Source organism: Nicotiana tabacum, chromosome 10 (genome assembly GCF_000715075.1).
Source record: "Nicotiana tabacum cultivar K326 chromosome 10, ASM71507v2, whole genome shotgun sequence".
In the NCBI taxonomy this organism is placed as follows: domain Eukaryota; kingdom Viridiplantae; phylum Streptophyta; class Magnoliopsida; order Solanales; family Solanaceae; genus Nicotiana; species Nicotiana tabacum.
In genome coordinates this window covers 82702840-82725815 of record NC_134089.1, presented here as the reverse complement: position 1 = coordinate 82725815, position 22976 = coordinate 82702840, and the positions used below count along the sequence as shown (strand labels likewise).

Genomic DNA, 22976 nt, shown 5'->3' with positions numbered 1-22976 from the left:
AATTCCTTTTTAAGTTAATCCCTACCTATTCAAGTTTAAAAGATCTTTTTGTCATTTTCTTTAGTTCTAGATTATTGGTATTTGTTGGGATTGGTTCTTTAACATTCTTGGTCTCTTCTCTCTTTAGCTAGATGAGTAAGTGTTATAGAAATGTCTATGTTTGCGCCCAGGCTTCATGTTTCAAATTGTATGGCCAAGGTTGCAGAATGTGTTGCATTTGTAGTCTTCTCAGTTATCTCCAAAATTGTGTTCTAGCTTATTTTGTTTATGAAAGCTTTGGTTTGCTCTTGGTCAAAATTTTGACATTTCTAATCCTCGTGTGCAATGGGAATCATGTTTGCTGCTGAACACGTGAGAGTGAGGGGCGGTCTAGCCAGAATTTTGAAAGCTTTTGTCATATTGGAATCTGTCGTTTATTTTTATTGTTTGTGTCCTTCTGTAGCTTATATGTTCTAGATGCCTATTCTCTTTGGTTGAATAATATTTGTCTGGATGGTTGCTGAACTGTGGGTGGGGGAATATCGAGTCCATTAGGATCTAACTCACTTGCATACTTTAGGATTGGGCTTGGTCTAAATACATGAAACGAGAAATTAAAGGGAATGGAGCATGAAATGAGTTTTTATTTATTTGTTTATTTTAGTTTTCTTTACTTTTCTTACTTATTCGTAGTTTACTTTAAGCGTGTTATAATAAATCGTCATAGTTATGGGTACGATTCCCGTGGCGTAGTTGTGATACTTAATTTCGAATTAGTTTTAAATATGAACATCCGTAGTTAAATGCTTTTCCCCTTTAATAAAATTGAGGTGTGCCATCCAATCACCTAGTCTATGGCCCTCACATCAATATCCTAACTAATGTAGAAAAATGCCTTGAACTCTCGTAGTTTGCTTTAGGCGCGTTAATTAAATAAATTGTCATAGCTACGGGTACGGTTCCCGTGACGTAGTTGTGATGCTTGATTTTTAAAATCTGGGGGTACATTTATGTGATCCGGCCCCAATTTAATTTTGTTAATAAAATGGACATGTTGAGGATTGTGGGTACGGTTCCCGTGACATGATTCGCAACGTATAATCAAATAATTAGTTGCATAACAATTGGATTATTAAAAGTGGTTTAAAAGGAATAAAATGCAGATAGGTTTAAAAATATTTTAAAATCAGATAAATAGGCCAATAATAATAGTTGAGCGACCGTGCTAAAACCACGGAACCCGAAAATGCCTAACACCTTCTCCCGGTTTAACAGAATTTCTTACCCGGATTTCTGTGTTCGCAGACCATAAATAAGAGTCAACTTCCTCGATTCGGGATTTTAAACCGGTGACTTGGGACATCATAAATCATCCCAAGTTGCGACTCTAAATTTGAAGAAATAATCCCGTTTCGTTTTCTAATCTTTTTATATTTCAGAAACTCCTACATATTTTCTGTCTTTCTCTTTGATATTTTTACTCACCTTCTTTCTCCAAGCTTTCACTTTTCACCTTCTTTCTCCAAAATTTCATTAGTTCAAGTGTTCAACAATGCTTTTAAGCTTCCAAATATTCTATACTTCTATTTCTCTATGCTTTTACATTAATATATTTGAATTAAATACAAATAATTATTCTCTAGATCAAAATATTACATAATAAAAAAATTAAATTCTCAACATGCATGTGCCTAATAATAAACACAATAATAAAATATTGTATCCACAAAATATTAGAATCTTTTTTAATTTACATGTAAAAAAGTTATCGATCAAACACAATTCAAAAATTAATACTTATGGCAGTTGATGGTAGAAGTGATTGCGGGTATGATTGTCAAACCCGTGAAAATAGATCAGAAAGGGAAGCTCGTTAATGGAGGTTAGGGCTTTCTAGAGAGTTCTTCATCAGAGAGAACAAACGAAGAGAGAATGCAAAACAATTCAACTATTAACAGTTGTGGCCTCTTCTATTTATATCTTGTCTATACAGTGTAGAATTGGCTAACCACTAAATGAATAACTACTATGCCATATTAACAAAGAAAAATGGCTAACTAGTACAAAAGGGCTAAGTATAAAATAAATATTTGGGCCAACTTAAGTATGCTACTTTGGGCCTGAAGTAGTGAAACTGGTGGCCCAACACCCCCTTCAAGCTGGAGGGGGAAACAACCTTCAACTTGCCAAGAAAAGAGTGATGGAGGACACCAGGTAGTGGCTTGGTGAATACATCTGCCAGTTGGCCAGAGGTAGGAACATGCGACAACTGGATAAATCCTTCAGTAAATTTACTCCGGATAAAGTGATAATCCACTTCAATATGTTTAGTGTGCTTGTGGAATACGTGATTTTTAACAATGTGAAATAGCTGTCATATTGTCATAGAAGACAAAGATAGGAAATGAAACATCAATAGTAAGACCATGCAACAATCTGGACAGCCAAACCAATTCAGCAACAACCTTACTAACAGCTCTATACTCAGCTTCAGCAGAAGAAAGAGAAATCACAAGTTGTTTCTTCGCCTTCCAGCCAACAAGACTATTACCCAAGAAAATGCAAAAATCAGAAAAAAAAAATTGCGAGTGTCAGGGCAAGATACCCAATCACTGTCAGAATAAGCCTTGATAGAAAAATCAATAGAGTTAGAGTAAAAAAGGCCAAGGGCAGGAGTACCCTTGAGATACCTAAGCAAATAAAGAGCAACAATCATGTGAGGAAGCCGGGAAGCCTACATAAACTGACTAATGTTGAACACTAAAGCAAATACCAGGCCGGGTGTGAGTCAAGAACAATAACTTCCCTACACGACTTTTGTATTTCTCGGGATTAGGTAGGAGATCCCCAACATTAGCTTTAAGCTTCTGATTCAATTCCCATGGGCTAACAACAAAATAGACATAAATCATAATCTTTGAGTAAATCAAAAGTGAACTTCTTCTGATTTAATACAACACCATCAGGTAATACAGTGGCCTCAATACCCAAAAAATAATGAAGAAAATCCAAGTCTTTGATGTTAAATTCAGAATCTAGAAATTGTTTAAAAGCTAAAATCTCATGCAAATCATTACCAGTGAGAATGATTCATCAACATAAACAACCAGGATGACTAGATGACATGAAGACCCTTTGATAAATAGAGAGTAATCATTGAGTGAATGATGAAAACCTTTAGAATAAAGGGCTTGAGACAATTTGGCATACCTGTCACGACCCCAGTTCGTCCTCCGTAAACCATCGTGATGCCACCTAGTCTCTACGACTAGGTAAGCCTAAATTGCGGAAGAAAATAATTTAAAACAAAAATAGAGTAAATAAACAACGTTTAAAAGTGTCACTCGACATACACAATATTAACTCTTAAAACCGATACATTTTCCCAAAACCCGGAAACCCATGAATCCACAAGCCTTGGAATGACTACCAGTGTCTAACTCCAGAATATCTAACAAGGAAAATAAATATAGAAGGGCTAATACAATAGGGAGAGTAGAAAGGGACTCCTCGGTCTGCGGACGTGACAGATATACCTCAAAATCTCTGGAACAGTCGCCTCGCCTCAAGGGTGATAAGACTGAGTCAAGGTACCTAGATTTTGCACATGAAAAACATGCGTAGAAAGGGCATGAGTACACCACAGCGGTACTCAATAAGTGCAGCCTAACCTCGGTCGGGTAGTGACGAGGAAGGTCATGGCCCTACTGAGGTTAAATAAAATATAAAGTTCGATAGTGTAGAACAGAACAGTATAAATAAGTATAGCAGTAAAAGTAATACAAGATATAAAAGGGCAACAACAACTATTACAGAGGCAAGGTAAACACATAAAGAAATACGGCTCAGCACCAAAATAACAATCGGGGATCTCCCAGGTACTGTCCTGTAGTCCAAAATATACATATCCAATGGATCTCCCGGGATCCCGTAGTCCAATTCATAGTGCGCGGGGATCAACCGGAATCCCGTTTCATAGTCCCAAATACCCAGTACTGGGGAAATCTACCGGGTGCAGTCCCGTAATTCTATATAACTATGCAGGAGTATCTACCGGAATCCCACATCCGTAGTCCCAAATAAATAGACAAGGGGGAGCTACCAGAATCCCACATCCGTAGTCCCAAATGTAATTACACAGCAGCATCAGGAAAATATTCTGAAATGCCAATTTCATAACAAGGAAAATAAGTAATTCTAGCCTAGCATGCTGCACGGAATTCAGGTAAAGCAGTTTGAGCAAATAAGGCAATTAAAATACTTAGACATGCTTTCCTAAGCTAACAACATTCTTTAAATGCAGGTAATATAAACAGGAAAAGAAACATACTAGTAATTACTTAATGAAAATCGGATTTTCAATAATTAGCACAAGTACGCACTCGTCACCTCATGTACAAGGCATTTCAATTAATAGTAATAACAAATCCTAAGGGGAAGGTCCCTCACACAAGGTTAGGCAAGCCACTTACCTCGAACTGGCTCAAATTCAACTCGAAACCACGTTCTTGCCACGAGTACTCGACTCCAAATGGCTCAAATCTATTCAATCCAATTGCATAATGTAAATAACACTTCAAGTAACTGACTCTACAATTAAATTCTAAGCTAATACGCAAAATTAGATAAAAATGACCAAAATGCCCCTTGGGCCCAAGTCTCGGAATCGGGTAACATTTATATTTTCAGAATCCTCATACTCTCATGAGTTCATGCATACCAAAATTATCCAAATTTAAGGTCAATTTCCCAATCGAAATTCGAATTCTAGGCCTAAGAACTTTCTCCCAACTTTTCCTCAATTTTCATCTCCAATCCGAAATTAAATGATGAAACTAAGTATAGATTGATGGAATATAACTAGAAAGGGTTAAAGAATTGTTATCCAATGATTTCCTTCCAAAATCGCCCTCTGCCCATCTCCAATTTGATTTTTCCAAGTTTTGAACCAAACCCTCAAAATTTTATATTTCTACCCAGCGATTACCGCATCTACGGTCAAGGGAGCACACATGCGGTCCCACACTTGTGGAAGAATGCATCTCAGGTGAGAAAAGTCACTTAACAGGTTAGGTCCGCATCTGCGGTCTCTTGGCCGCATTTGCGGCACCGCATCTGCAAAACCCAGTCGCACCTACGGAACCTGGAGCTTGGGCCAAATCTCCCTCCTGCGGCCACATAGCCACTTTTGTGGCGCCGCACCTGCGGTCCCACGCTCACAGGTGTGGTTATGACAGGAAACCAGCAGCTGAAGCTGCTCAAACAAGTTCCAAATTCTTCCGACAACCTTCTGAAACTATCCCGAGGCCCCCGGGACCTCAACCAAAGGCACCAACAAGTCTAATACCACTGCCCAAACTTGTACCAATCCTTAAAACACCTAAAACAACATCAAAACTATGAATTAACTGCGAATTCAAGCCCAAGAACTCCAAAACTCTAAAAATACGCTTTCGATCAAAAAGTCTATCAAACCTCGTCCGAATGACCTGAAACTTTGCACATACATCACATTCAACACTACGGAGCTACTTCAACTTCCGAAATTCCATTCTAATCCTCGGATCAAAATCTCACTATCGAACTGGAAACTTCAAAATTTGACTTTCGGCATTTCAAGCCTAAATTAGCTACGAACCTCCAAAACACAATCAAACATGCCCCTAAGCCCAAAATCACCCAACGGAGCTAACAGAACCATCGGATTTTCATTCTGAGCCTGTCTTTACACTGTTCCGACTACGGTCAAATTTCCAACACTTAAGCTCTCATTTAGGGACTAAGTGTCTCAAAATTCTCCGAAACTCAAAACCGACCATCCCGGCGAATCAAAATAGCAGAAATAAATACGGGGAAAGCAGTTAATAGGGGATCAGAGCGTTAATTCTTAAGACGACCGGCCGGATCGTCACAATACCATTGCCTCGAAACTTGTCCAAGCCCATAAAGAGACTTTTTTAACTTGCAAGCCAAAGGAGTAGAAGAAGAAGGAGATGAAGCAGAAAGACTAGGAGGTAATTTCATATAGACCTCCTCATCCAACTCACCATGAAGAAATGCATTGTTAGCATCAAGTTGAAATAAATACCAATTCTTCTTAATAATAACAACTATCAAATACTTGACAGTAGACATGTTCACTACAGGAGAGAATGTCTCATTGGAATCCTTCCCCTCAACCTGTGTGTCCCCTCTAATAACAAGCCTAGTCTTGTATTTTTCTACTTCACCATTAGCTTTGTATTTAATTTTATAGACCCATTTGCAACCAATAGGCTTCTCACCTAGGGGTAGTTCAATAATATCCCAAGTGTTATTAGCTTCTAGAGCTTCAAACTCTTTTCTCATAGCATCCTGCCAAGCTGGAATATGGGTTTCATGAGAATAAGTATATGGCTCAAACTCTACAGGTTGGACTAACATAACAGGAAAAAGAACTAGGCATTTTATGATGTAATCCTTGAGATAAGAGGGTTGAGTGTGTGTTTTATCAGATTTTCTAAGTGGTGCAACAGAGGTGGCAGAAGAAGAAGTAGAAGGGAGAGTTAAAAAAAGCATCAGTAATGTGAGGAGAAGGTGAAACATCAAAAGGTGAAGGGTGGTTGGCAGAAGGTGAAGGGTGGTTGTCAGTAGCATTAGGGAAAGATGGAGCATCAGAAGGGAAAGAAACTAAAAGAGGAGTAGAAGGGGTTGTAGTAGCAGGAGGTAGAACAGGTTCATACCAATAGGTTGGAACAGAAGATGAAGTGGTTGAAAATGGGGATTTTGACACAGCTAGAAGGAAAAAATCTGAAGATAAAAAGAAGAGTTGTTCATGAAAAATGGCATCTCTAGAGACAAAATACTGCTTTGACTGAAGGTTATACAACTTATAACCTTTCTTTGCAAAAGGATAGCTAAGAAAGACACATGGGATAGCTCTAGGTTTCAGTTTGTCTCTTTGAGGAATTGGAACAGTAGCAAAACAAAGGCAACCAAAAGTTCTCAAGTGTGAATAGCTAGGTGTCTTGCCAAACAACAACTCATAAGGTGATTTATTCTATAGTAACCTAGAGGGAAGTCTGTTAATGATATATGTGGTTGTGAGGAGACAATCTCCCCAAAATCTGATTGGTACTTTAGATTGGAAAAGTAAGGCCCTGGAGGCTTCTAGGAGGGTTCTATGTTACCTTTCCACCAAACCATTTTGTTGAGGTGTGTGTGGACGGCTAATTTGATGGATGATTCCATTTTCAGAAAAGGAAAGAACTGCAGCATTGCTATTTCTCAATTCTAGAGTATTATCAGACCTTATGCTTTGAATGGTGACATGAAATTGAGTTCGAACCATCAATACAAAGGCCTTTAGGAGAGTAAAGGCGTTACTTTTGGACCCTATTAAATGAGTTCAAGTACATCTAAAGAAGTCATCAACAATGGTAAGAAAATATTTGGAGCCTGAATATGTAGAAGTATGATATGGTTCCCAGGTGTCAACATGAACAAGTTGGAAGGGCTTAGAACTATGAATAGAACTACCAGGATATGGTAATCTAGTTTGTCTAGCCATATGACAAATAGTACATGGAAAAGACCGTGTAGAGAAAATATCAAAAGAAATTTCAGAAATGCTTTTCATTTTAATAAAAGGAACGTGTGCAAGTCTTGATGCCAAATAATATCCATTTTATTCATATCAGCTTTATTACAAGAGGGGAAAATAATATTTACAGAACAAGGAAGATGATCAAAAACATGCAAAGATGACAAGTTGCTGGAGGCATTTGACAAAGTAACCTAAGGCTGAGAGGGCTTTTCCCTTACAAATTAATACAACCCATTGTCCAATTTATCAAGATCTAGAGGCTTCTTCAGAGAAGGGCCCTGTATGAGACATGAAAGTCTAGTAAGCTGAACTATACAATCAAATTGGTCTGTGAGTTTGTGTACAGAGATAAGATTGTGCTTAAAAGAAGGTAGATAAAGGACATTGTGAAGAATTATAGAATCAATCAAAACAAAAGAGCATGTGCAAATAACTTTTACTTTATAACCATTTGGAAGAGAAACTAGGAAAGGAATAGGTAAATGTATGATATTAATGAGATATTCTTTATTAGCAGTCATATGGTCAAAAGCACCAGAGTCAATTATCTAAGTTAAGGAATCAGATTGGTTTAGAAAAGTAGATTTGAAACTATATACTACTTTCTTAGGCAATAGAGTACCAACAAAGTTGGCAGAACTCATAATATTGAGTTGAGGTGCAGGATCAGAGACATGAGATTGTTGCAATAGGGAGAGCAGTTGAGAGTATTGCTGATTTGTCAGTCCAAGCATCACAAAAGCATTTTTAGCAACAGGCACAATAGAGGTTTGATAGGAAGAAATGCACTCAAAAGCAAAAAAAAATCAAAATATGTCACAATATTAGCAGTTGTCTTTCTACCCTTAGTAAACTTGAAGTTAATAGGAAAGCCATGAAGCTTGTAACACTTATCAATTAAGTGTCCAGGCTTCTCGCAATACTTGCAGAAGAGATTAGAGGTTCCGAACTAATTATCAAAGTTCACTCTTTAAAAGAGTGAACTATCTTTGTTGCCCCTCGAATTGCATATTCAGTTGTGGTTGAGTAGTTTATTCAGGGGATTCATATTGAAAGAGGCTACTTTAGAGGTAAATTGAGGAGGTGGGTTGACTTGTCATTGCTTTTCATCTTGAAAAAGAATGTTATAGACATTATCAAGGGATGGTAGAGGTTGCATCATCAATATATTTCTTCTCACACCAACATAAACCTCATTCAATCCCATGAGGAACTGATGGACTTTGTCCTCCTCTTTCTCTTTTTGGAGACCCTCTTTAGCAGCACAATTACAAGAATATGCATGACTGCTGCACATCACTCCCAATTGGTCCCAAATTCTCTCAAGTTTGGTAAAATATGAGGCAATATCAAGGGATCCCTGATAGGCAGAGGCAAGTTCCCTTTTTAGTTCAAAAACTTTGGTCTCATTTATACTACCATACCTATTATTTAATTACTTTCATATACTTTCGATTGTCTTGAAGTATTGAACACTTGCAACTATATCTGGTGATAATGAGCTTGTTAACCAAGATATCACCATATTATTACAAACGTCCCATTGTTTATAATCAGGGGAAGTTGTAACAGGTTTAGGACACGAATCATCAATAAATGCAATTTTATTCCTAGCGGACAACGACACTATCATACTATATTTTCAACCTCCAAACCCACTCCCCGAAAATGGCACAGGAACCAGGGACACACCAGGTACATCAGACAACAAAAGGAATAGAGGAGATGTAGGGTCAGGAGTGTACGTGAAAGAAGAAATAGAACCAGTCATGGTTATAACAATTAACTCACTAACAAACACTTTAGACTGACATCAGAATCCAACATATGCAAAAGAGAGATAAAAATACCAGCCTTTTTCGCAACCTGAAGAAGTAAGGCCTAGATATAGTAGAAAAACTCCAGCAAAGTAATGAAAATGGAGGAAACCCTAGCTCCGAGAGAAATCAAGGAAACCCTAGCTTCAGCAAAATAGAAATCTCAGCCTCCAATTAACACCAGAGATATTTAGTACAATCTACACCGTAAAACAGAATCAATCGCAAAGGAACACAGTGTATTTGCCGGAAAACCACAAAAGAATCACGAAGCTCCGACAAAGATGAATCCTGATGAAAAATGGGTGAAATCAGATAGGGGTAACACTGCTCGACGTAGATAAACAAGATCTAACGAATTCTCCTCTATGATACCATGTCAAACCAGTAAAAATAGATCAGAAAAGGAAGCTCGTTAATGGAGGTTAGGGCTTTCTAAAGAATTCTTCATTAGAGAGAACAAACGAAGAGAGAGAATGAAAATAATGGGCCAACTATTAACAGCAGTGGCCTCTTTTATTTATATCTTGTCTATACAATGTAGAATTAGCTAACCACTAAATGAATAACTACTATGCTATATTAACAAAGAAAAAATAGCTAACTAGTACAAAAGGGCTAAGTATAAAATAAATGGTCGGGCCAGCTTAAGTATGCTGCTTTGGACCTGAAGTGGTGCAAGCTGGTGGCCGAACAATGATTATTAAATGGTGATTGATAGCAATCAAGATTGATTAAAGTGCCCGACGATGTTTGTTTTGTAACCGTGGTTGATGGCTATGTGGTTTTACTGAAGGTGATGGTTGTGCGGCAATGACTGGGCAATTGGTGGTGGAAAAAGATGTGATAGTTATGCATGGTGTTTTGGGGGTGGATGTGGTCGATTGTGATGATTTTTAACGGCGGCTATACAACAGAGGCTTATAATAGATATGGTTAATAAAGATGGTAGCAATAATAAAGGTAATTAATAGTAGTGATTGGTGACAATAAGCTCATTGTGTAGATGGTGTTGATGATGGAGGTGGCTCGTGGTAGAGGTGATTGGTTGTGGTGATTGTGCGATAAGATAATTGGTGGTTATTAGTGCTCGCTGGTAAATCTTACCAATTATGGTGGTCGCTGGTTAGTAGTGGTGATGGTTGTTAGTGAAGGTGGTTTAATGATAGTGATTAAATTGTGGTAACTAAAAGTAAAAGTGGTTAGTGATGAATATTAGCAGTGGTGGTTGGGAGGTTAAGGGTGATAATGGTGGATGTGCAATGGTAGTGAATAATTAAAGTGATAAAAATGTCATCTTCGCGAGAATTTTTAAATGAACATCATAATAATTTTAATAAAAGAAATGCTTTCTAAAAAAAAATATTTTTTGAAATATTTTCGGATTTTTTTTATTTTATTATATATATATATTAACAATTAAAAAGACTTTCTAAAGATATATATAATACATAGATTCTCATATAATTTTGATGCGTAAATTATTTAATATTACCAACCAAATATTATATTAGTTATACAATAGTTACTTTCTCCTTATGCGACTAATTAAAATGCATTAGTTTTTATACGAATCTATATTATATTAAAAAACGAAATTCCTTAGAAAAATATGTTCGTTTTTTTATCATTTAAAAGTAAATTTTATATTAGATAAAATCGTATTAAATTATTTTTCCAATATATAGGACTTTGAAATCAACTTAAATTTTAGTTATTAAATCTTTATTTATTTTAGTTATGTAGAAAATCATAAATGGGTCTTTAATCCGTAATTGGAGTACTAACGATTTACTTCCAAAGTTGGTACAATGGGAAATACAATGATCGAATATACTTCCCTTTTGTCTCCTTTAGATTATTAAATAAATTGGAAAAAAGAGCTTGTATTTACTTATCACCTTTTTGTTTACTTTATTTAAATACGGAAATGAATAATGAAGTGTTGTACTCTTTGTATTCCAATAGTATGCTTTCTAATGATATGTTCCTAATAATTGAATTTTAAGATCTATTCTACAAGCAGAAGATCTAAAGGTGAAATGTCACATTGATATTTTTACTCCTTAAAAATAATATTTTATTGGATAAAGTTATTTTATAGTTAAATATTTTAGAACTTGGAATGATCTATAACCTAATATTAAGAATTTGAATTAACAAAAAACATATTTTCTTTAATATTAAGATCAAATGATTAATTCTTTGAATTAACATATTAGCAAAACAATCTAGTTTAATATTTTTTTTTCTAAATTGATCATTAAGTAAAACTACTTTCAAGTAGAAAACTATGGTACATAAATTTGTTAAAAAAACATTAGTGGTGAAAGAAATAAAAAAATATAGCAAAATCGATTATAGTGTAATATTAAGAGTCAAAAATAAAAATACAAATTTGAAGCAATAATGATGAAATAATAAAAAATAAAATATATTCTACATGAGTTGTCATTAAATTTTTTTTGTTGCATTTCATTTCTGTCAAATGATAGGTCTCTACAAATTTAATATAATAAATTATTTGTTATAAAAGATTAAATCAATATTAGCTATTTTAAACTACATGTCATATGTCAATATTTTTAGGAGCTACAGGTAACCTCCTCATTCCGTTTGAAGTTACGATATTTGACAAATATTTAAATTATGGTGAAAGTATTTTTGTGTTTCTTGCTTATTTTTAAAATTAATTAACTAAAATAACAATAATTTTCATAAGATATTCTCACATAGTTCTTTGGTATCACAATAAATTAACAGAAGACTTATATTGGACAATATTTTTTCTTTCATTGAGCTAGCTTACGTGGGATCAAGATTCGTCATTTCAGGAACTTTGCATTTTTCTTTTGACTTTTATTTTATTTTATATTCAAACATATTACTTAGTAATATTTATATAATTTCTTAAGGTTGTATTTTCATCGAGGTGGATACGTATTAAGACTAGTTTTTACATTAATTTATTACTACTAGTACTAATTATTTCGAACCATCATCCAACTGAGCCCTTAAATCTTCACGACTTCACCGCTTGGAACCGGTCATTACGGGTCAAGTAGGATGATTGCATCAAGTCATCAACTATAGTGCAGAATATATGCTCTTCTATAATAATACCCTAATATTCCCCATTCAGGCTCCACAAAAACGCTACCTAAAGCTTTCGGCTCTTCACTCTTGAAGGTATCAATCAATCTCTAATTCTTTAATTTTCAGCAACAGTTGTATCTTAATTCTTGTTTTGCCGGTACTTTTCTACCGATCTACTTAGGTTTTTGTCGCTAATTAGGGCATTTCACGATTTTCGTATTAGGAAAGTGTAAAATTGATGTACGACGTTTGATTCTTTAATTTCAGAACGTTTTGTTTTTTTTTGTTAAAAATGTTTTGGCATGTGTTGTCTGTTAAATTTGTGGGACTAAAAGATAAATGCATTTTTTGTTAATTGCTAAATATCATGTGACAAAGTGAAAGAAAGGCATCCATATTCCACATTTCCATATCGATTGTTGGTGTCAGTTTTGACCCATTAATGTGTAAAGCTGTCCCAATCTTGGATGGTTTGGGTGCATGATGTTAATTAGAAGACTAATGTTGGTTTCACCCAGATTCAACCCACCCGAAAGATTGGTTTCAACGCAGGCTACATTACTTGCATTTTCTTTTGTTAATGATGGTGGTGTCCGGGCAAAGCTTGTGCACCTCAACTATTCCATCGGGAGCCTGCTATCTTCCATTCTGCTATCGAGTACTTAGGCAGATGAGAAGAAATCACATAGTAGTATTTTCTTGCCTCTGTTGGGATTTGAATCTTAGACTTTTTTCCTCACACCCTTGGCTACATGCTACATTAATTGCCTTACCCATCCCATAAGGGAGTTTTTTACCAATATGGAAAAGCAGTAAGACAAAAAGATGATTTTGAACTTGGGGATATAATTTTACTTTCTTGTTGGTAACTCACCTTTTTTGCAACTCAATTATCTAGTTAAGTTAATCTTAGACTTTTTTCCTCACCCCAAAAAAGAAGAAGAAGCAAATGGATAAGTATTTTTGGGCTGGCCAGTCCTCAACCCTTTTAACCATTTCATTGAAGAAACAAGCATTTCTCTCCTCTCATTCTGATTTTGAATAATTTACGTTAATATTGATAATTTATTGTGGTGATAGTTAGGTGCAGGCATTACTGGGTCAACCCTTTTTTTATGTTAAAAGAATAATGCAAATCTCTTGTTCTCCTAGATGCTTAAATTTGTAGCAGGTTCAGTGGCAGGATACTATTTTATTTGATGAACTATATGTCAAGGGGAAATATCTTAACATGCTAGGCTGGTGTTTTATGATTCTTTTCTTTAGGGAGATTAGGACCGACATGTCGGCTGTCTGCAGGCTTTTGAGTTCTTTTTATGTCAGAATATGGTTATTTTGAACTTAATGTACCATTCTATAAAGAAAGTGATTTTGAATTTTCTATTTGGGACCAGTGTTTTAAAAGGCGTGGGCGTAAAGCTAGGCGTTTTACATATGCCTCAGCGAGACGTAAGCCCTGAGGCACAAACCTTATGGGTATTTAATTTTAATGTTTTATAAAATAATATAATTACAGTAAATATTTATAAATAAGTAAAATTACATAAAAATTGAAAAAAATTATAAATATGTGAAATATATATATATATAGATGTGCTCCATCCCCATAAAAAACTAGTCGAAACAATCTATTATACGCTACTTACAAGTAACTTGAGTCGAAAAGAATAAAGTTTCTACATGAAGGAACAAAAAGAATGACAAATATAACATGAATTGCTGCGCGTACGCCTCTTGAGATTTTCGCCCGACGCCATCGTATCGGGGCATTTTTGGTAGGCCTCGCCCCAGGGCTTGCCCCGAAAACGCCTTTTAAAATTAGACAAGATAAAGAATTGGGAAAGACTATAAATTAGAGCTTCAATCAATAAAAAAGGTCTTTGACTTTTAAATTTAATACATTTCAGTTCCTTTTTTAAATTTTTGAGTAATTACAAGCTGACTTTTGAGAATTTGGGTATTATGTGAAGGACTTATTCAACAAATTTTGTTTTAATTTGAAAAAAGTCTCTGGGGCTTACGTCTCACTACAAAAATGCGCCCCAAACGCCCGACGTACGCCCCGAACACTTGGGCGTACGCCCCAAATTGCAGGGCGTACGCCTCTTGAGACTTTCGCCCCACACCGCCTCGGGCATTTTTGGTGCGCCTCGCGCCTTGAAAATGCTTTTTAAAACACTGTTTGGGACAATTGTCCATGTTTGGGCTTGGCACCAGCCCTTTTTCTGTTTGCTCATGGTAATTTTCAACTTTCAAGCATATCATTCTGAACTCAATTACTCAAATTTAGATTTCTAGAAGCTACTTTGTGCAAAACTCAGATCGTTTTAACGAAACCAAGTACCGTAGCATTGACGAGCTACTTAAAGGAATACGATAACATGATATTGATATCTATGCTCACGCACACATATATTTGATAAGCGGAGACATGATATTCTTTTTAGAGATATTTACACAATTAGCCGGCCAAATTCACTGTTTGCTTTTTTTTTTTCTTCTAGCTGATATATATATAGATTATTCACCGATTATACATGGTTATACACATATTATCCATGGATTATACATATATTATACATAAGCGGTTGGATGGGCGACTATTTAGGTTAATTCTTCTTCTTTTTAACTAGGCCAAAGCATAAGAATGTCTTTTAGTCTCTACATTTTCAAAATTTGTCCAACAGATGAATAGTTAGGAAACCATACTGCTGATGATACTGAGAGCACTTTTTGATTTGTCTGTTTAAGCTTAAATGTCATACTATGAGACAACGGGTCTCATAGTAAAACTCACATAAACAGGACCTGCTGAAACAACATTTTGACATTCTTATGCTTTTTTTTTTCTTCTAGCTGATATATATATAGATTATTCACCGATTATACATGGTTATACACATATTATCCATGGATTATACATATATTATACATAAGCGGTTGGATGGGCGACTATTTAGGTTAATTCTTCTTCTTTTTAACTAGGCCAAAGCATAAGAATGTCTTTTAGTCTCTACATTTTCAAAATTTGTCCAACAGATGAATAGTTAGGAAACCATACTGCTGATGATACTGAGAGCACTTTTTGATTTGTCTGTTTAAGCTTAAATGTCATACTATGAGACAACGGGTCTCATAGTAAAACTCACATAAACAGGACCTGCTGAAACAACATTTTGAAATTTTGTTTTGCTGTGTTCCACCTCTACCTCTGGATCATTCTTGAATTTTCTCACTCCCCCTCCCCCTCCACCCCTCTCTGTCTTTCCTTTTCAGTTGCAAAAAGCTGTTTGATAAATGGGCGACGATGCTGAGTACCGCTGTTTCATTGGAAACTTATCATGGTCAACATCTGATCGAGGACTAAAAGATGCATTTAGGAAGTTTGGCAATCTTCTTGATGCAAAGGTAAGGATGAGTCATTCTTTAAAATACTGTCTTACTATTCTTCTATTTGTTTGGCTTCTTTCACCCACCCCCACCTCCTATGCATACCCAACTTGTACTCCTGAGGTGCAAATTATATTTTTCACAGAGCTTTTCTCAGTGTAGTGCTGTACTCCCTTCTCATGCTTAAGGGAAAATCAAAGAAAATGTGTTTTCTCCTGTGGAGTAGCAGAATTTTTTAAGAGCACTAAGAGGCAACTGAGCAGGAAAATAAATGTTCAACTGCATAAATAAATGTAACTACTTATCTCAACAGAAAAAGGGGTAAATGTGAGCAGCTACAAGTCATGTTGTGAGCACTTTACTTACCAGTGTTGCAGAATACATTTTGGTTTCTTTGTATCATTAAGTCTGTGGCAACACTTAAGTGACGACCTTTTTGTCTCTTTCCTTTTTCCTTATTTTGTTTCCTTCTTTCTCATACTTTACCTGGATATAGAGTTTACACATGTCTACGCCACTATCATTTGAACTGTTTTTCCCTTTGGTTCAGATTGTAGTTGACAAGTTCTCTGGCCGATCTAAAGGATTTGGTTTTGTTACATTTGATGAAAAGAAAGCAATGGAAGAAGCCATTGAAGAAATGAATGGGATGGATTTGGATGGCCGCGCTATTACTGTGGACAAAGCCCAGCCCCAACAAGGTTCAGGTAGAGAATTTGATAGTGATCGGCCCCGTGACCGAGATCGAGGTCGTGATCACGGTCGTGATAATCGTGAATATGGAGGTGGGCGTGGATCTGGTGGTGGAGAGTGCTTTAAGTGTGGCAAGCCAGGACACTTTGCCAGAGAATGCCCAAGTGAAGGAGGTCGTGGTGGTCGGTATGGCGGCAGAGATGATAGGTATGGCGGCGGCGGAGGTGGTGGTGGTAGATCAAGTGGCCATTATGGACCTGATAGAAATGGAGATCGTTTTGGAAGCCGCAGCAGCAGGGATGGTGGTGGACATGGGGGAGAACGATATAATCGTGATCGTTCTGGTCCGTACGATCGTCATTAATGCTTTAAGGTGCAATATTTATTTTGGACTTTTAATGCTGTCTGATATTCGTGGAATCATTTCATTGTAGTAACTGAAATTTTAACCTGTCTGTTGCAGCTAAAGAGTTAGGCGCCAACCAAGCTGGATACTAAGGGTTTGAAGTATGTCCGATGGCATCTTGTTTCCTTGGCCTGTTAGCAGAAGTGGATCAATCTTTTGAACTCATGAAACATGGCACTTTAATCTACTGTTCTATGTCCGTAAAATGTTCAATAGTGTGGTTTGATTGGGATCTTATGCGTGCTTAATTTATGAATTTGAATATGGTCTCACACTTTTGAATGCTACTATGGCTGCTGGTTATTTGCTTTGTTCGCTTGGAAAGTAGAATACTGATGTTTGCTGCTGGAATCAATGGTTTCTTGTGTTCACAATTGCACCTCTAATTGTGTGGTGATATAGATGGGTCTGATGAATTGCCAGGATTTTGTACTGATGATAAAATTCTGAGGTTCACCAGCGTGTTTATGTCAAATTGGGAAGCGAGGGTGAATTAGCAGTGGTTTTCCTGTTCTGTTCTCTTAGAATCTCTTAACAGTTAATGGGAGTTAAAACGGGTAATCTATTGCATTATTCCTCCATTTAGTCAGTTTTTACTTTGCAGCTTTACAGTATTAATGATGTTAACCTTTTGACAGGCTGCCTGTGTTCAAATGACCTTTTTTGGGTACATGATTGGGTCTCTTTGCTAGTTGGTCCAGTTAAACATAATTAATTTGAGAAAGCATTTTGGACAGCGACAATCCTTCTACAAGTAATTAGACCACTAATTGCTCTTATGTTCTCTAAGGATTACCGGAGGACGAGTTAGTTTCCTCTTAGATGGCAAGTTATTAGTTACTCTTGAGTTCAGCAACTGAGGTCCATTTATTTTGTTCTGGTTTTGATGTTCCTCCTCCATGGAGAAGGTTCTTGTTCGTCGTCGTGGTTTCCACATTTGAGACCCAGACGATTGTCGCTTTGCTTCAAAGTCGGGCTTCATTGCCATCTCAGCTTGTGATTCTTGGTATCTCTCCGGTAATGGTTCTGCTTTCTAATTCGGCTGGAGGAGCATGGCCTATTTGTTACACAAGGGTTCTGAAGGGGGATGTGGTTATCTGGATATTCAGTACTTCATCTGTGTTTTTCTCATCTTGGCCCGGGGGGGGGAATTTGGGGGGTTGCATATTGGCGCATTTACTCCTCTTCTTAGAAACATCATAGAATTCTATTTCTTGTTTCACTTTCTTACTGGAAACCCATCATCTGCAGGCAGATCAAAGATAGGTGCAACCTTTAAGGTTCTTAATGCTGACCTTTGTTTTTTCCAAAATTATGGGTTCAAAACTTAATAGTAGTAGTCTTTCTTATATCTATGTTCTGTGTCGAAATTCTGACTTGTTGAACCCATTGGATACGGAGTGGAATCTGCCACTGATCATCTCACAGTGGCTTCTGATCCCTTTCCTCAATACTTACATTCTTATGTACTTAAAGCCATATGTAATGAATATTAGACACTATGGCAATCTTTACTTTCCATTTTTATATTTTGGTCCATGTCAGTTCTTGTGCATATCTTTGTTTTATTTCTGCCATTCGTAACAAAGGAAGAATTGAGAAACATGGCCTTATGTTTCTCTCACTTCTACTGAGGAGATGAAGCGAGGTTAGTCGTTGCTTCCTTTGTGATTTTAATCTGTGTCACCAAAATAAATACCTTGATCTTCTGATATAGTACGCCATTTTTGTGTCATGAAATTGTCAATTTTCGACTTGTTCTTCAGAGTTGTATGTTAATACTGTTTCACTATGGCATGTTTCAGTTGTGATATCTGTCTCTGTTCTGGATCACGAAATGGTTTTGTTTTTGTTGTTTTGCTTCTGTCCTTTAGCTGACATGGTAACTTCAATGGATACATATGGCTGTTCTCTTTCGCATCCCCATGTTGGGGAATTCACTCAAGTCTATAGTATAAGCTCTTTGTAAATGAGTAAAGATGTCTGGGAGGTCGCCAATTAGGGAATGCAATTTTGCTCGTGCTAGCAATCTTCATTCTCAGATTCCTTTTCATTTTTTGGGGGTGATAAGATGGTAATGCTAATGGTTCTTGAACAGTGATCTTATCCTGCAGCATATTGTTCAGTTCTCCGCTTTAGTATCACTTATGGAGAGATACTAAGTTCTATAGCCGGTTGTTGGTGCTGTCGACCATTTTTAGAAGCTAGAAAAGAGGACAAATTATGGGTGATTAATGGGAGGTTTAAGTTTGGGTCAAGGCAATGGGGGTCAAGGGGACGGGGCTACCTCGTGCACTTGCTGGAAAATATGCTGTAGGTTTCTATTAATTTGAGTTGTCTTTTTAGATAGATTTAGTTTTAATTTCACCCATTTGAATTTGGACCGCCCCAGAATGTTCTAGTTTATGCTTCTACCTATTATTTGGAAGTAGCAAAAAAGATGTGTGTAATGAGGCAATTGTGAAATAGTTACTTCTGTGTAGGGCAAGCTCTTCTATTTTAGTTTCATGGTTTCCCTTGGCTAACGTATGACTACCAGGATTCAATTGTGCCCTGCCCATATTTATTACCGTAGGAAGGTTGAAGGTATTACTGTTTGCCTTGGGAGTTGAGATGAGGTGCGAAAATTTACTCGTAAAGCTTTGAGATGAAAAATCAGAGTACCAAAAAATTCCTCCAAATGTACAAGTAAACTTAGTAGTTATTAATAATGGTAGAATATTTTCAACAACAAAAAATCAGGTCCGAACCAATCCACTGAAGCTGCATAGATTATTTGTATTGTACCTATTATCATCAACCAAAGGAGAAAATATAGAATGAGCATGAAGTAATAATTCCATATTGATTCGAATTAATCCATACACTCCCATTTTTAATAAGATTCCGGCTAGAAGTATACAAGTACTGTTCTCAATTTTTCTGAAAGGGGATATTGCGGGTTGTTTATTTTGAGAATATGTTTGACTAACCAATTGTATATTTTTCCACTATAACTTGGAAGAGAAGTGCATACACAATAAAATGTTATGCAACGCGAGAAAATATTACAATTAACTGAAATTGACCATTCACGGATGGCTCCAACGTTTTCAACACTGGAGACTACAATATGTCACTTGCACCTCACAATTTTTTTAGCTATGAGCCAAACTTCTTAAATAGAAAGAATTCGATTACTAGAATGGAGTGGATTACAAAAATTTACATGGCGTGCCCCCCAAAGGGACTAGTCTTGGCGAAATATTCCCATTTTGAGTGGTATTAGCAAAACGCCCCCGCTTTACACTTGACACCATTATTTTTTAATTTTTAAAACTTGAAATTCTTGCTTAGCAGTGGAAAATAGAAGTTAATGATCAATTATTGTTGAAATTATTTGAATGTTTAATAATTTATGCTTAAAAGACTGATTTTGGTGATTTACTGTAAATATCTCAAAACTCCATTTTTGGACCTTAGAAAGTGTTGAAGACAAAGGACATCTTTTTAATTTGGTATTATTTGACTAAATTGATGGTTGATGATTGTTTATGTTGATATTTGAAAGCTTTGTTGAGATTATTTGCAGCAAATTTAAAGTGGTTTAATCGAAATTGAAGTTGCAAATTCGAAGAACACTTTGTTAAAACAATCGAAGAAAAGTATGTCAATCCAATAGATTTTGATGAACAACTTGTCAGATAGGTAGAGTAAATATAATATCAACTCCTACCAACTCGGTAGAGGAATCGCCGAAGAGCAAAAGTATGACAATCAGGTACACTTGGATAAATAACTTAATCCAATAGAGAAACCCCAGAAGAGCTGTGTGCGAGTCCGGGAGCCATTTTTTAAATACCGTAAAATTTGAGGACCTTCGACTATCAATCTCCCAGTATTAAGTAGTAATCAAGTTTGCTTGATCTGTTTAATTTGAGACCGCCTATTAACAATTTACTTACATACTCGATCGGTAGGAAAAATCTCTAGAAGAGCTCTCAAACTTATTGGTTTACTTTGGAACCAAAAAGGAAACTGTAAACTTCTTTATTCAAATTATTTGCAATCCATTCAAATAATAGATGCGGAGAAAATTTCCAATAAAAACATCTCTAGAAGAGAAGTGTTCTTTCTAAATTTGGGGTAGGTTCTCGAGTTTTTAGCTAATTTTGGAATTTCGGAAAGTATGTATGGCATGTATCTACAAAGTGGTTCCACAAGTAACTATGTCCCACCTCTGAGGTTTTTCTATGTTATGAATACTGAGGGTAGGAACAAGGTATGAAGAAAAGAAAGCATTTGGACTCATTATAACGCGCATCAGCTAGAGGCAAACATTAGGCCGTTTCTTTTATGTTTGGTGGAGCTGAAAGCTCTTGTAACAAGATACTTTTTCCTTCCAAAGCGAAATAATCAATTCTCTAGCTTATTACGCTCAATCTATCTAGCTTTTCTTCCCAAACACAGAAGGTTTGACTTTGCAAAATTTGACTCACCACAATTTTATATATTCCGTTGACTATAAAAGTTCTCCGGGGAATTCAGAGGAATGCTTCGATAAAAATTATTTGTTCTTGCCTCTCGCTACTATGTTTTTCCAAATTAGTCTCGCACATACTTATAATTCAGAAAAAAATGTGTGTGTATTTAGAGCTAGTTGTGTTAAACTATATTGGCGTCCAGCGAAAGAGCCACAAAATGAGACCCGTCGCTACCACAACATGGTCACTCAGGAAAGACCATTATAATAACCAGCAAATGCATGACGAATATACATAGTGTTGTGAGAGCAGACATCTAATAATGGATAAGGAAACTACAAAAATATCATATCCAAACATTTTCACCTTATCTCCTAATATACAAACTTCTTGATCAGAACAAACAACCTGTGATCTCCAAAGACCAAAAGCTCGCTTGACTGCAGCTTCGGATCCTGTCCATAAGCCACATGGTAATATCAGTCCCACTTTGTAATCCATACCTGAGAGATTGTTTGAAACAGACATCTACATGAAAAGAATAATCAGAGCCAAATAATATGAGAAAGTATGTCTCATAGTATTCAATGATTTTGAATCGACCTTCAAATTAAAGACCACAAGGCACAAGTGACAATAAGTCACATGGTATTAGGGCACTATTGAATCGTATTTTTTTTTATTTTTTTTATGTAAAGCCCTGTTGATGTTGATGTGGGGGGTTTGGCTTGACCCCTACCTTGTTCATTACAAAAGTTGTAGAGTACAAAGAGAGGAGGGGGCATAGACCTGACCTCCAAATCATTACTTACCGAACTGTTACATATAATTTTCAAAAGATAATGTGGAAGAGACTTCTCTATACAAGAACACTTCCATATCTCCTAATTATAATTCAACTAACAAAATAATTGGCTTTGTCATATCTTCTTCTTATGTTAGGTAACTGCCATTTGTCAAGTTGAAAAACTTCTTTCACCTCATTCGAAAGTTGTTGAAAGCGAAAGTTGTTGAAAAGAGTGATAGAAGGTACTAGTTCTAATTGAGGAAGCCATCTTAGCAAGAAAGTCTGCCACTTGATTTGCTTCTCTATAACAGTGTGAAATTATCACCTCTGCTTCTTGAATGATCTTAGAAGTGTCTTTGATTAGTTTTCTAAGCTTAAGGTTACTAGTATCCATATTAAGGATCATATTAGTGATGATCAAAGAGTCCAGCTCCAGGTTGAATCTATTGTACTCATTCTGCATGCACCATTTTCCTCCATATTTAGCTGCGGCAGCCTCTGCTAGATTGTTGCTTTTGGATTGATTGTTGCTTTTGGATTGAATAGTGCAGTGAGAAAGCCATGATTAGGTCTCCATTCTTATTTCTGACCACACCTCCTATACCGGCTCTGCCAGTTTCCATAACACAACTTCCAAATTTACTTGCCTCCAAATCACTACTGACTTCAACCTCTCCACCATGTCACAGATAGGGATCCAAGTTCCAGGAAGTTCAATTTTTGGGAAGGTAGTTTGTAGAGTAGCTTTAATAATCCAAAC

At 36.3% G+C, this 22976-nt stretch overlaps 2 protein-coding genes across 2 annotated transcripts; one reads left to right on the top strand and one right to left on the bottom strand.

Annotated features, from left to right (window-relative positions):
- Positions 1-2333: 2333 nt before the first annotated feature.
- LOC142165215 (uncharacterized) lies at positions 2334-7309 on the bottom strand. The gene is made up of 4 exons (XM_075223817.1): positions 7149-7309; positions 6493-6875; positions 5897-6395; positions 2334-2523 (listed from the first exon to the last, which is right to left on the bottom strand). The coding sequence occupies exons 1-4, from the start codon at positions 7307-7309 to the stop codon at positions 2334-2336; spliced, it is 1233 nt and encodes a 410-aa protein (XP_075079918.1).
- Positions 7310-12430: 5121 nt separating this feature from the next.
- On the top strand, positions 12431-17334 carry LOC107776408 (glycine-rich RNA-binding protein RZ1A-like). Its single transcript, XM_016596303.2, has 4 exons — positions 12431-12570; positions 15754-15885; positions 16418-16933; positions 17024-17334. The coding sequence occupies exons 2-3, from the start codon at positions 15775-15777 to the stop codon at positions 16922-16924; spliced, it is 618 nt and encodes a 205-aa protein (XP_016451789.1). The 5' UTR covers positions 12431-12570; positions 15754-15774; the 3' UTR covers positions 16925-16933; positions 17024-17334.
- The last annotated feature ends 5642 nt before the right edge of the window (positions 17335-22976 follow it).